This window comes from Notothenia coriiceps, unplaced genomic scaffold, assembly GCF_000735185.1.
Source record: "Notothenia coriiceps isolate Sejong01 unplaced genomic scaffold, NC01 NC01_scaffold00017855, whole genome shotgun sequence".
NCBI classification, from domain to species: Eukaryota; Metazoa; Chordata; class Actinopteri; order Perciformes; family Nototheniidae; genus Notothenia; species Notothenia coriiceps.
The window spans coordinates 283,225-298,924 of NW_011350556.1; the positions used below are offsets into that span (position 1 = coordinate 283,225).

At 42.9% G+C, this 15,700-nt stretch overlaps 1 protein-coding gene across 3 annotated transcripts in view; it reads right to left on the reverse strand.

Moving 5' to 3' along the window:
- qkia (QKI, KH domain containing, RNA binding a) overlaps positions 1-15,700 on the reverse strand; it is a 65,761-nt gene that overhangs the window by 34,155 nt on the left and 15,906 nt on the right. For all 3 annotated transcript variants that reach the window (XM_010777172.1, XM_010777173.1, XM_010777171.1), the window contains exon 2: positions 8,101-8,243. In XM_010777172.1, coding sequence (XP_010775474.1) covers positions 8,101-8,243 — 143 coding nt within the window. The remainder of the gene's footprint in view (positions 1-8,100; positions 8,244-15,700) is intronic.

Below are 15,700 nucleotides of genomic sequence, written 5' to 3' on the forward strand. Positions count from 1 at the left end.
CCCCACCCCCCGCTGTGCACTGAGGGTTTGACATTATTCTCGAGGATGTTGATATGCTGTTAGAAAAGGTGACCTCCATTTTAAGCCACTGGAATGCAGAGACAATGGAAAGCCAAGCGGGTAAGTTATCAGAAGGGTGCAGAGCCGTTGAGCCTGCCAGGAACTAGACTCAGTGCTGCCAGAGGAGTAGGATGGATACAGTGCCCTCCCTGCCAAATACACTATCCGCTCTTCACCCCCCCTCGCTAAACTATCTAGCCTCCTCCGCACCTACTAAAAAAAGCTAGTTTTCATCTTCAATATTTCTGCTGTTACAGCACTTCCATTGGTTTCCAGGCCGCTTTTTAAAGTAATGTCTAGAAACCACCATGACTTTTGGCTGGATTTCAAAAGCTTACAGCTTCTGGGACCCTTGAAGCATTCGCTAGTGGCAGGGACATTTGTATTTTAACAATAGATAATAAATAACAATACTAACAGTCATGATTTAAATAAACAGATTATTTCCAACCACTGTTGCCTGATCCCACAATGACTAGAAATAGAGAGCTAAAGGCCATTCTGGTGTTCAACTAAACAATTGCAGCTCTGTTTAATCAGGCCCTCCTGTCAGCACCCATCCGGTGATGAGAACAGTTGCATAAACTACACATTTAGCTGACTAAGAAACTTCCAGCAGTCTATTTTTCTCTTTATATCTTTGCTGCGCTCTTATTTCCTCTGCTCATTTACTGAATTCGAAGACACAATGGGACCTTTGGTTGACCAACTCTTTTTCTCACTTCTCTATTACGGCCCCATTTTATCTCAGTTTTTCAAACAGACACCCTAATACAGAGAGTAGCATACAGTATAAACAAACAGTTTGTGTGCAAACAGAAAGACAGACAGATGCACACACACACACACACACACACACACACACACAGCCCCCTTCAGGACAAGGGCTTACACTGACATTAAAAGGGCCTTTGTTTAGCCCTAGTTATCGCTACTCCACAGGCGGGTTATGTTGTGAGCATATCTACGTCTACGCCACAGTGTTTGTGAAACCACAATGTATGGAGTGAACTCTTGCAGACGCCCTCGGCACCCAGAGCTAATGGTGCATTGTGGTTTGTTTTTTGTGTGCAGAACTGAGAAACAACAACAGTTTCACCAACAATACTCAGGGAAACAGAAAAATTGTGCCTTTGACGGCGTTTGTTTGTGGTGTTTGGGAGACAGGAAATGAGATCATGTTGAGGGCTCGGCTGTGTGCGCACACAGCTTATCGAAGAGCGGGGCCAGGCCACGGCGAGAATACCAATCACTTATTAGCCGGCCTCACAAAGCTTATGGAAATGAGGAAAAGTTCATTCAGTGCAATGTATCAAAGCAAGGTGGAATCTATGGTTAGACTAGACACTGCCATCCCATCCCATCCCTCCTCTTCCTCTCACTCACTTGATTCCAACCCTCCCATAAAGTCATAAGTAACATTTTGAAAGAGATGATACCAAAGCAATGGCTAAACATTTATCACAGCAAAACTCCGCTTTTCATCATACCTAAAATTCCTTTATCTCATTTCACTTTAAGTTACAGATTTGTTAGGCTTTAAAGAGAACACTCCTCCCCTCTTCCTTTATTCTGTATCCATTTATGACTTGTGGAAACAGAGCAGGCTTCCTTTTCCTCTTTGTCTTAGTACACAGGATCTGGCCTTTCCTCTTCTGCATGTCATCCTCTCATGTGCCTCGGTCTCTCATAGCCAAAATCAATGTCTCTCCGGCTACACACAACCTCCTTAGCCGCCAGCCGGCTGCCTGCCTGCCTCTCATCCCTCATTCATCTTTGGGTGGAAAATGTTCCGTCCTTCGATGAATCCATATTATTTAGTTTGCCTTGTGGCCTGATCCCCAGAACCCACACTCACACATACAGCAGTTTGCAAACTTCGTCCACAGGAGGGACAGTGGAGATAAAGCTGTGGAATGAAGCTGGGGCGATGAAGGAGTCAAATTTAGAATTAGATTCCAATGGTGACATTTTTGCCTTAATGCCCTATAGACTTCAAAGAGCTCTATTCAGCGCATCCAGCATTTAGCACCTAATCCATGGCTCCTTTGATAATTCGGTTTGGGTTTATTTTGGGGTTGCAGGCAGGGTGGAAATACAGAGGGAAGACTGGTTTTGGGAGACATGAGTGAAAGAAGCACGGAGCAAAGTTTATGAACTCTAAGATAAGATATTTGCAGAAAGAGTAATAAGGATTTAGCCTGCACGTCAGTGTTTGTTTGCCTGTTAGTTAATCAAGTCAGTAGGAGACTGTGCTTTGACAGAGCTGGGAAAGCTTAGAACAAATGCTAGCTTATCTGTCATCACGAGGAGGGATGGAAACGGTATCCATTTAGGATTGGTCCTGTCTGGCAAAAATGTGCCCATTCTTCTGTTAGAGAAGTGCATTAGTTCAGGCAAAGCACTGAAGTCACACTTGCATCAGCTGATCAGTCATGAGCTTCTCCTTCACAGCTTAATCAACTTTGGCTGACTGTGTTACTAGTCAGCTGGTTGTCAAACAGATAAAAACATTCATACAGGTATACTGAGAATCATTCCTATTATGGATGATATTTTTTATTATTTGACCAGAAAACGACCAATTAAAGCTATCAGATTTATAATAAAATACCTTCTTTTTTTTTAAATTACATTAATAGCTTAGAGAAACTCTAACGCTTGTCACCTAAAAAGGAATTTCTGCTGCACCTAAAGGTCCGCCTACCTTTAGCAAGCCTTAGCCTGAGTTGATGCTTACTTCAGGTCTAACTGTCTTCACTATATTCAGCAGGTGGCAAGTCACAGAAGCTTGGTTTGTGTCTTGTCACACACACACACACACACACACACACACACACACACACACACACACACACACACACACACACACACACACACACACACACACACACACACACACACACACACACACACACACACACGTGTGTGGGACTCAGTGCCTGTTTTGATCATATAATGCAGCTGGTGATCAATTATGGATTTGACCTGTTGGTGCCTCAGATATGGATGTAGCTGGTGGATTCTTATGCACCTCAGTGACAGCACCACTGATTTAATTCATGGTAAACAAGGGTCAGCTATTTTTCAGAAGAAAATGTGTTTTTTAATTTAAAATTAAATATTAGCATGAGATTATTTTTCAACTAAATGATATCTTTATTAGTTTTGCAAAGTTTTAAGTCTTCTTTTTCTTCAGACACTACATTCCTGGTGCAGCCTTTAAATCCTGTGGGGTAAACCTGCTCCCTTTGTCCTTCTCTTTCCACCTACCTCCGTCTCTCAGCTTAACGTCTGCAGAGACAAACAGGCCCAGGAAGCACTAAACAGCGTCCACTTACAGGATACAAGCACTAGTTGGTAATATGCAAGCAATCACTTGAATTAGCACAATTATAAATACACATTTAACAGCTTACACTGTTGCCCTTCATCATGTTAACTGACTACAACCAATAGAGTTCTCCGTTTAAATCATCATTGTAATTACCCTCATCATCAAATAGCTAACTAGAAGACCATCCGTTCATCAAATCCTCATCATCATCATGCATGGCTGGCCAGCTACAGATATCAAAATCCTCCACTCTGCAGCTCTATCAGCGAGGTGAGGCGAGGTGTGGGGCGGTACATTTTCAGGACTGGTAATGACTTAAGGGGGTCAGAAGGATATCAGGAGCTGGCATGATAAGTGATGACACCCACATGGGAACAAGCTTAATGACTTTCTCTGTGAAGGGATCTGGCTGGTTTTTACTGCAGTGAAACAGAAAGGTCCAGAACAGCCTGACTGCTCAAATCACCAGTCTTTTTTGGTACTTTAAAATCTCTGCATTGCAATCGAAGTGAAGCATCATCGAGCAATGAAGCAAAATGTTCCCCTCTCTCTAAAGGCTGACACACACTCACAGACTTAGAGCTGTTTGTCATAGCTAAAACACACAAAGGATATATTTTTACACCATTTCATTTCTTACTTTTTAAAGTTCTAAATGTATGAGACAAAGTAGACATAATGAAAGCCTTTGTTCTACCTTAATACTCTGGTTTCTTTCTGTTATTGTTGTTTATCAATCTCCTGTCTCAGACAGCTGAGTGCAGAGAGCCATTATTGATCCAAAACTCTGTTTTAATTTTTACCAAGAAGTCATTAAGATGTTCGATTGGATTCGTTTAACTTCAAAACACAGACCAATAACCAAGCAAATGTTAACCTTCCAGGGGGATCAAACGTATGTTCTGCTGAGGAAGTGTAGTTTATAAAAGTAAATTGTGATGGTGAGGAGGGGGGTTAAAAAGGATTCCGTTTCTCAGACAAAAAAAAACAAAAACATGACAACCCTCAAAACACCAGATGCCGGTATAGCACAACGTTTTTTACAGATCTATGGAAGTGTTCATGTTGTTCTCTCTGCCTCTTGACGCTGGCGAGAGGAGTTCAGACACTCACACACTTAAGCGTCTTTGGGTCTAGAAAAGCACTATATAAATCCCATTTATAATTATTATTATTACTCCTGTCTGGCAGTTGCTCAAGCGCTTACGTCTGAGTGGGGGCCCGATTTCATAGAGTCAGCACAGCAATGGCGACATCTGTGGCGTGCACGGGTATGTATTTTCACTGTTAAGCATTTCGTACTACCCAATGGCATACCCACAACCCACCTGGGCATTAAACACATACACAGGGAATAAAGTAGGCAGAGGAGACAGAGGCGCACATGAAAGACATGTCCCACAGCCTATCAGATGCCTGAAGGTCAACAGAAATGACATGCTGAGCCGTCAGTCAGCTTCCTATCAATGTGTGTGAGTGTGTGCTCTGGAAGACGCAGCCCCATAGATAGCGCTTAATTGAAGGTTGAAGTTATCAGATAGCCTGCGACTCAGCTGTCAGTCAAGATTCAGTAACCACGGTGACGCTTCACATCACTCTGCACCACTGACGACATCAGGAAATGGCTGACTGAAGAATGGTGAGGGAGTCACACGGGCAGACAGAATGAGAGACACACTAACAGACACATGTGGGGCACACAGGCAAGCACACACAGGCCAGAAGAGGGACACACTTAAGGGAATTAGAGCAGAGGCGTGCTGGCAAGGCATGTTATTTTGGTAGAATTGACACGCTGCCCTGCATCCAGACACCAGGAAAGTGTAATTATCTACCGGTAGAAACCAGAGCAGGGGACACGTAGGTGAAACAGAGAAAGCCCCATCGAGCAAGCGTGACCTCAGCATGAGGATGTGGCGGGTAAAGGTAAGTGGGAGTTATGTTTTAAAATTAAAGTGGAAACTGAGAGGCAGGAAAGGGGATGGCGGGTGTCCCGAAAGGACAAGGGGAGTGTGGAAAAAGGAAAAGATGGGGGGAAATAGTACGAATGATGACAAATCTTCCATGGCAGGCGAGTTGTTGCCAAGAACACAAAACAGAGGCTACAACCATCATTGGTCCGTGCTTTCTTGGAAGAACCCAGAATTGCATCAACGAGACACACAAACACACAGGCGCACACACATGCATTTGCCTTTTTGATAGGGGGAATCTGGGAAATCAGACAGAAATGTGAGAGGGAGAAAATATTCCCCAGTCTAATAATCAGCATTACAGTGTCCTCGCCTTCAAGCGGTGGGCAGCTGGGGATAGGAAGAGACATTTCTCTTTCCTTCGCATATCAGTAATTTCCCCTCTTGCTTTTCAAACTGATCCTACATCATCTCCGCTCTTACCCCACCACTAAATGATGCTATTCTTTATCCTCCTTGAAAACACTAACTGGGTATAAAGTAATGCAGCTCAGACTGAGTTTGTTTCTTACTCTACAACACAGCCGAACAACCGTCACGATGCGGGAAAAAAATGTGCGGTTAAAATGATGCAACGTGAAATGTTATTTCCTTTCCGTCTATGATACATCTGCAAAGGGCAGTTAGAGCAGCAGTGAAAGGATTCCCTGCATAACATAATACGTTATGCAGGGTCACATTGGTCAAATTCAGATGATATTGACTTGAAAAAGGGTCAATATAATTCTAAGTAACAAAATGTGCATGTAATTGTAGGTGGAATAACAGTTATTGCACATAAACCATGTTCCAAACAGCAGACCTGTGGATGATTTTCCCTGGTTCAAATCAACACGTTCATAGATAACAAAGAACTCCTCTTTACTGCAGACTTAACGAGCACACATGGTGAAAGGGGCGTGCATGTGTATACCAAAACAGAGTGGAACAATGTCCACGTTTTGCATCACTATGCGTTTTGCCTCTACTCGCACATCCTCGTGTACATACTAATGTGTGTATATATTAGTGTCTGTTAAGGTCATCAGTGAGTCATCTCGGCCACCAGGGGGAAGCCTAATTAATTAAGTAGCATTCCCGACACCTCGTAAACAAAATCCTGAGTTACAGCCCTGCTCTGCGCAGAGCAACATAGCCCGTAGAGCAAAGGGAACACAGAGGTCACCCGAGGATGCTGCACTTTTAATAGGCTTGTGTGTGTCAGAGTGTGTGCGAGTCGTTCCAGAAGTGTCTGCACAGCATCAGGTGGAACACACATTCACACAGACCTTCTGTCTCCTAGAACATTTAACAGGCCATATACAGGGTTAGCACAAAACCCACACACATCCCACAGGATCCTACAGCAAAACATGTAACGTTTTTACCTTAGGTGTTTAAATATGATGTTCAAGAGAATAAACCTACTTGGTAATAAAACCGATTCTGATTCTGATTAGGGGACAGCCCTAGGATCTGAGGTTGTGGCACCGGAGATGGAAGGGGCGGACTGTGTTGTGGTTGGTTGATTTAGCTTGAGTTCCGAGACTGGGCCTGGTCTTCGGCTGAGCTGGAGCTAAGCTGATCCAGACCGGTCCCTGGTGCCCTTTATCAATTCTGTCAGGGGGAAAATGCAAATCCACGCCTGGCTGAGCCCTGCCCCGCTCCACAGTGTCTCTTATCCTTAGTCACCTCCCTCCATTCATTTCCTCACTGCAAGCTGCTGGGATTACGTGGAGAAACGCTGCTCCTCAACACATGGAACAACCATTCAAGTGGATGCCAAAGATTACCATGAGGACAGGATGGTGGCCGACTGACCGTGGTTAAAACCTTGCACACACTCCATGGCTCTTCTTATAGACACACAAATCTGTCATTCCTCAGCTTTTATTGACTCGCTTCTTCAGAGTGGCCAGCGTCCTCCTCATGTCCTCCTCTAGCATGATCGCTCCATCCTGTACTTTTGTTTCCCAGTTTATTGTGTACATGTGTTTCTTTAAATCCCAGAAAAGAAATATATTCCGCCATTCTGAGAATCCAAAAGATTTATATTTCTTTCCAACTGAATATTTATGGAATTGCACTTTACTTTTCGTGACACTCATCCTCTCAATCCCCTCCTTATCTCCCTCTCAGGACTAATCTACCGCCGAGTGGGCCCATAAACACCCCAGCAGTCCATGTTTTTCTGAGACAAGGACCAAATGAGCTTCTGCCATCTGATATATCTTTAACAGGAGTCCATTAACAACTGGGTATACATGCTTTTTAGTCCAGCGACTGTTGTTTAACAAACTGACAAAAACAGTGGTGTTTCTCCCCCCCCCCTCATCAAAAATTAAAAGAGTAATAAGGAGTGGAAAGAAGACAGAACTATGGATGGATTGCGCTGAGATTCAAGGAAGATTGTCAAATATAAAGAAGAAAAATATGTCAGCGCTGAGATTGCTCAACTATCGGCAGCTGTTATTCCAGTGATGACACCGCACAAAGATGCATTGCCAAAGACCAGAAGAATAACTACATGTGTTCACAAATTACACATTTTTAAATATTTACAGCTGCTGGTTTAGCTGTTGGTACAAACAGAACAAATATCTGGTTTTCTTTTAACACTCAATACAGACACAGTATTAGATGTATTTGATCCGCCTCATAAGTTCTAAAACAACAAGAGAAATGCAGAGCTATAACTGAGACTTGCATACGGCAGCAATAGATTGTGATGTGTGTACAGCAACGACTTACGTCAGGGTACTCTTTGACGGGCACAAACAGTTTTTCCTGCTGGTGGACGATGGGTCCGAGGGGCTCGGGCAGCTCCATAGGATGTCTTTCCACAAGGCCATTCACTGTGTCGCTGTACATGTCTTTGCGCACTCTGTTGATCTCTGAAACACACAAAACATACATACACTGTGGTAAGCAACAGAGAAAAGAAAAAACAGCACAATCAAACATTTTCTTTTTTCTTGAGGTTTTGATATATCACTGTCAAATTGATTTTGACTTCTGGGCAAAGGCTTAATGTAGCATATACATCTCTGTTGTAAGAAAAGAAAGAGAAACAGCAGAAATGTGCCAAGTGCCTTGAGTATTGTTTGTCTTTTATAGATGAACAATTGTGAGCATATTTTGGAGAGTACTTCATAAATAAATACCCTAGCCAGCAACTGTAGAAAAGAAAGACTGCTTTATACCTGGATAGAACAAATGTTCCACTAAAAACGGAGAATCTGTGTTTGTGATCAACTTATTCTATATGGCAGAGATAAAGTTAAGCACTGCATTATGGGAGGTTGAGGCCACCGTCTATTTTCTCTGCCTGCTTTTCCCCTGTGGCTGTTCTATAATAGAGCAGCCTGTGTGAGCAGCAGGGCAGGTGTGGAGAAGAGACGCAGAGAAGCGTTCAGGTATATGCCTTCAGATCTGATCCCTCTGTCAGATGAAACTAATGGACCTCTCTCTTACTCTCTCACACACTGCCAACAGAGACTCAAACCCTCACACACACTCACCACCAATTCACACATATCCCAATTTGACTGCCTCCGTAGCTTACATGAATTCACACTGCAGAGGAATGCTGTGCAGTGCAGGTTGACAAGGAGGCACTTATTCTTCCTGCTCATCGTGTGCGAGTGTGTCAGTGTTGGATCAGAATTGACGTTTGTGGCTGTAACACTCGTTAATAGAGGACACGCACTGATCAGGCACACTTTCTAACTTCCCAAAGGTGTCATCACTATATGTCTGTCATGCTATTGCTGAACCCAAGAAATAAAACGGCAGTGAAAAGAGAAATGTGATTTAAAAAAACAGTCATCTGCGGAGAAGAGTCTTTTTTTGTGAAACGGCTGCCACAGATAAAACAAAGTGGCACGGCTGGTGAGGCCTCAAGGATTGGTGAGTGTGAGGTGGAGTGAGGGCGGGTGTTAGGAGATTTCTAGCAGCTATATTAAACTCCAGCTGGGTTACCTGACACTCGACTTTAGATGCCCTCGGTAAAGCCTGCCTGACCTCTAAGCTTTGAAGCTAAAGTGGAAGGTGGGTCCAAGCTCTATAATTAGGTTTTTGTTTAGTCTTTGTCTCGTTTAAAAATCGTCCACTTTTACAAACAAAAAAGAGCTAAATATAAAACACTGGAAAATAAATGTGGAAGTATCCATGGAGTCAGCTTTTGGGGATTTACTGAGCTGAAGACGTGTTTACTCTGTCGAAAGACAGAAGAATAATGTGTGATCGATGGGCTCATGGACTCTGACAAGCATACACACAAACATCTGGTCTGCAGCTGTGTGGAAAACACCTGCGGGACACATCCAAAGTGTTCAAACAGGCCAGGAGACTCGGCCCAGAGTTACTCCTTCCCAAATAACATGACCTCAGCACTCTGTGGTCCTCACAGATACTCCCAGTGGTCCCTAAAGATGAATTCACCCTCATGGTATCCAGCCCAGAAGACAGATTACATCAGTCCTCCTAACCAATGCCAGCGGTTTCAGGCCACATTCAAGGCTTTTTGTACAAGCAGAGGGGCTTGGCCGTGACACATCATACAGGGAGGACATCAGGACATAACATGGCAGTAATGGGAGAGGGAAAAACAGGACAGTAAACTATACATTATTGTGAGACCAAAAGAAGTCCATAAAACATAAACATGATGGCCCAGTGGTTAAGGAGACCGTTAACCACAAGGTCAGAAGTGTAATCTCTGTTACTCCGTGATGGATGATATGCAAATGTATCCACAGCCTAATCACTCATAGTTAGTATTTCTAGAAAAGATGATCAGTACTAAATGGCATTCTATCAAAATTAAATGAAGACGTTATAATAAATCGTAGTACCTTACTTGCTGTAGCAATTAATAAACACAGAGGAGCCATTTAACAGACCACTGGTGGGCTAAGTATGTGTGTAGGAGCCATCAATGACGAGTAAAGAGGAGCCAATTTTCTGTGGGTTACAAAATCACTTCTTTTCACCAGACAGCAAACATAATGTGTGCTATTTGCAAACTCCAATGCAACTCAAAACAGCCACCCTTCAGATAACAAGAGAAAGTAAAAGTGTGAACATGTGACATTGTTCCACAACAACCCCCCCCCCCTCCTCTAATTCTATTTCCTCTGGATGAAATGCCACATTAACATAAGGGGGCCGTGCTGGGCCATCGGTGGAGATGTGCAGCATTTGACAACCTCTAATTTCAGCGGGGCAAGTCTATTCTGAAGCGCTGCGCTCATCTAAAAATTACCCCCTGCCTTGAATTGACGACAAAATCATTTGTGTAGCTGTCCACCCCGGCAGAAAAGGCTTTTGTAAGAAAGACAACAGATCACCATCTTGCAAAGAAAAGGCAAAAAGAGGAAGACAATCCGAGAGTAAGAGAAGGGTAGGCTATCAAAAGTGAGATTTGTTCTTGAACTTTGGCATTGTACGGGTTTAACAGCTATATGAGGGGAGCTAACAGACCCCCGCCACCACTTTACTCCCCTTCAGCCGTCTCTCAGCTCAGTGTGTCATCCTCAACCTGACTCAGCAGACACACACACACACACCGCACTCTGTAAGAGCTGTCTATTTACCTATGGGGGCTGGCTGAACACACACACATACACACTCGGGAAGAGATTAGAATATCTCTGTTTAGAGTTTCACCCAGACATCTGTCAGTGAGAAACAAGAATCAACCTTGAGAAGTTGGAGGGCAGAGTGGAGGAAGGTTTGATGAGGCAGAGACGGGGGAAAAGGGAGAATTATAACAGTGCTGAGCAAGCAGAGCACAGTTGTACTTGACTGACACCGAGCCTCCATGTAAGTTGAAACATATATTTCAGTTTATCTTTTTGCTCAATGTCTACCCTTTTTTTCAAACCTGCAGTGGAAATAGGACATTTCACAGGCAGATCTATATGCCCTCTGAAAGCTGAAGAAAGGAGACGATAACTCCTAATCTCTTTGGTGATCAAAGTGAAGGGGAATATCCTAAAGGAAGTTAATAGGAGAGGGCAATGGCAGTAGGTCGATAGACAGGAATTCAAGTGTAGTCTGAAAAGTTACATTTAAAAGTTCATTATTGACCTTGATAAACCTATAATATGTAATATAAACCGCCACCTGTTACCACGTGACACAAGTTTAATACTTTGCTTCAATGATGACAGCTGAGCCATTTTCACCAACAGCAAATCTTATCTGCTAAGAAAGATTGTAAAATAAAAGGTTGTAAAGTAACAGTAAGCATATTTGTCCTATGATAATGGTTCAATGAATACCAAGCCATTACTTTATGGCTACTAGATAGTCCTCAATATATGCCCATCATTAAACACTCTAGGTTTTAAGCAGTTAATAGTCTGTAGAATACAATCTCGATGTAATCAAGACACTGATGAGGTAAACATGGCTAAATTCTTAGAATTGCAAAAAGGAATTTACTGATGAGCAAAATGGAGTATGTCGACATCATGCAATGATGCTTAAGAGCAGCACGCCAAGCAAATCATCTGCACAATTAGTGCTTTTGCGTAACTCCCACCATTCGCGATTGGTTCTTCACCGGGCAGACTACATGTGAAAACGCAACACGTGCAAAAGGTCTGATTTCTAACCACAAAGAGACTATAACGCCTTGATAGGGCACAGAAGAACTAGGTCTAGACTGGAGAGCCATGTGCACCAGGGAGGGACGGAGAGAAACAAATCCATTAAGTGAATCCGCACATCTGAGTGAATTTTGACGGACTCAGCCACCGTGACTCGGCACCATGGGATATGGAGGCTTTTCCTTTATTTACTCAGCCTCATGCTCAAAACATGATCACACAGAAGTGGCACCGGCAGAACCAAGGAAATAGTTCAGAAGCGGTTGAGAGGGGGGAGGGGAAAGGCATACGAAGAAAAGAACAGCCAAATGAGGTATAAATATGTTCTGATATTGCAGCTTCTCCGTCCTTATGTGATCTAATCAATGGAAACACAGCATGAGGACAAACTAGGGGAACAGAGCGGAGAGGAGGGGAGATCAAAGACAGAGAAAAAGAGAGAACGAGTAGAATTCAGTAATGGAGTCGTCAAGAAGGAGATCCTGTAATCAGTTTAAAGACTGGGGGAGATAATTCAGCTAGACCTGCTCCACTGGAAAATGGGAACATGTCCATTAAGAGCCCAGAAATAGAACTGCTTTGTCCTCACCCTGTAGCTCACAGCAAAACGTCCTCTGACCATGCTGAGCACATCTGTCACTTAAGCGTTGTGTGTGTGCATGCATGCATGAATGAAGAGAGAGATCATAAGAAATGTAACCGGTGAGTAATCAGTGTGATCAGCTTCGCCATAGGAAAGCAGCTTTACATGCCGTGTGCTGCCTGGTATTAGCCTGATAATATCTGGCGCCTGAAACGGATTTTAACACCAATTCATCTTAAATGATCAAATGTTTACCTCTGTGAACGACAGGGATTCAATCTTTCCCGGTTTTCTCAATTCATGATTTGAACACATGGGGAAGAAGAAAGAGGCTACACTGCTGAGGCAAATATAGACATAAAAACCTTGTGGTTGTGTCAGAAAAAAAACAACAGTAATCACAGATACACCTTAATGTGCCCGAGTGAAACAAGACTCAGGCGAGGAACAAGCATTTTCACTTTAAAAGCTGTGCACTTTGGCAATCACAAAGCCCGGGTACCTGTTGCAAACGAAAGGATTTGGGCGTTTAATGCATTCCTGCCCTTTATTCACGGCACTGACGACTTTATCCAAGACGACACTCCACTTCAACAGTTTAAGGGTTTGGCAGGCCAAGCATATGAAAGACGCAGGTTTCTTTTAAAGCAGGGAGCAGAAATATAGTGCGCATTGGTGAGGGTGACTGAGCCATGAAAACGTATGCATTTCTTAGTCTTATCGTCAACTACCAGCTGCCTCCTCTCTCCCCCTCCTGCTTTGTGAGGGGAAAAAAGTTTCCTCGTGCTTCTGTCTCATTTTGACTTCCTAATCTTTGATTTAACAGTAGGCCTACACGGCACAATCCTTTGATGTTCACACACTAACTATAGCTATGCTGTTAATGAGTACGCTGTACTCTCAGCATAGTTAAGAACAGCAGTTATTTCAGTTCTTACCAATAAAACACCAGATTCAGGTCTGAAATATCCTGTCATGATAGTTTCAGTAAGGGAAATCTGCTTTCCTGGACTTTGGACAGTACACACTTTTTTAACTAAATGTTCAGGGCAGGATGCTCCGTTCAGTATGAGATTTGTTTATGGGGTTTTAAGGACATTAACCAAGGAATTAGAAGGCTAGTAAATACATCTCCTCAGTAAAGCATGAGTATATCCGTTTGTGAATCACCGTTGTTCAGCCCATTTATGGGAATGGCTACATCACATACACCAACTCATTCTCGACACCATTATCCAAGCGTGTCCATTACTTGCAGTTGTATAAAACACACTTGGGTGCAAGTTGTTCTCCCAATGGCATCCAAGCAGCCCCCTTCCACAGATTCAGAGAGGGAAAAGGCAATAATGAATGGAATAGGAGCGTTTATTGCTGTAGATGTGTGACTATACTCAGTTTTAGAAAACACAAAGCACTTTAGCCCCCCACGATAGCGCTCATTCACATTCAACTAGCTTTGTAATTAAGCTGGGGCAAAACGGATATATCTGTTTCCTTATATTACCTATTGGGTAGTGTTTTTAGTTGAAATTACTGTCTGTGTTTTCCCTAGTTTCTCCCTGCTGAGCTGTAGGACATGGATAGTAACACAAAGAGGCAACATCAAATAAATACATTACTTGATTTGGCTAACCCAGAGGGCTGAGGCATCACATTAGCCCTGGCTGTATTTTCGGCACAAATCAAAGACACAGGATTTTCCCTCCTATCCCATAGGAGTTACACAAACAAAGGGATCACTTCACAGCCAGAATGGATGGTGCAATATGCAATAGCAGTTATCAACAACATTGTTAGTGAACATAAGGTATGTGGATATTGTGAACAACGCAGAATATAATTAACCTATTTATTAAAAGGAGAAATGTGAATGCTCTCAGTGTATTTTAAAACTATCCAATTCGAAATAGTACTGAAGTATTCATAACAGCTTTACAGTGACATATTTACACAGTTCCTGAACCCTGACATGATGTAGATACAAGTGCAGGTCCCCAAAGGCTTGAGACAGAAATGACGGGGTGGATTGCTGGCAGCCGGAGGGGAGATTTATGTTGTGTGTCAGGGATTCTCCTAAGGCAGGCTGGGTAAAAAGCTCCAGCGTCAGGTCTTTAAGTAGATAGGCCAATAAATAAACAACTGACATAAAAAGGTTTCTGGATTCTCTCCTCCACAAGCTAGGTACAAAAAAAATGTAATTACAGAAATACACTCTCATACATTACACACATGCTTACTCATCTCATGGGTAAAAGGAAAGCCAGGACACAGAGCGAACTAAGCTTTCATCCATATTGGGAATGGGCAATAGAAGCATTCTTCATCAACAAAATGCTTACCCGGTAACATGTCTTTTGAAAAAGGTAAACAATCGGGTGCAGAACGTATATATACACTGTACATGCTGGGTTTGTAAATGAACACAATTCGCCTACGTTTATATACCCCAGCCAGCTACCTCCCTAAAAGCTACGCCTTTCCGCTGCCTGATCATCAATACTGAGCTGAAGCTGCCTGAAAACACAAAGATAACCACTTGCAAACCATTTAGCTACGACCCAACAATGCACAGGAATGTGCGTGCTCTGACCTGACTAACTCTGGTACATGCTAGTATATGAAAACAAACACGGCATATTAACATTAAAAACACCCACACACACGAGCTAATGAGCTTTTGTGCGTTTGTAGGCAAGGTTCTCCAGAGACAGTGAACCCACAGAAATAACACTCCACACGTTAGGAGGAGGAAAACCGCCTTAGAGGAAAATCTGCTGAACAAATACAGCAGGAAATAAAAAGGAAACGGTGTTAGTTAGTCTCTCCTTTACCTCGCTTTAGCATCAACTGAAACATAGTAAGTCCGCTGACAAAGGGCCAGAAGAGAAAAGGAGATTGCCCTTTATTACCCATCATTGTCACATTCTTCTTAAACTGTTGCTGGTTATATTATTTTACCATGATGGCTGAAAGCAGTGGAAGCAAGTGTCACAAGGTTGTTGGTTGTTAAAGGTAACATATGAGACATATAACATATAATCCCTCTTCTACCTTTAAAGACAGAACTAAGTGCACTTTCATCATGAATACAGACTAAATGTAGGATGTTTGCTATACAAATCGAAACATGTAATGTTAAACTCGTCTATTT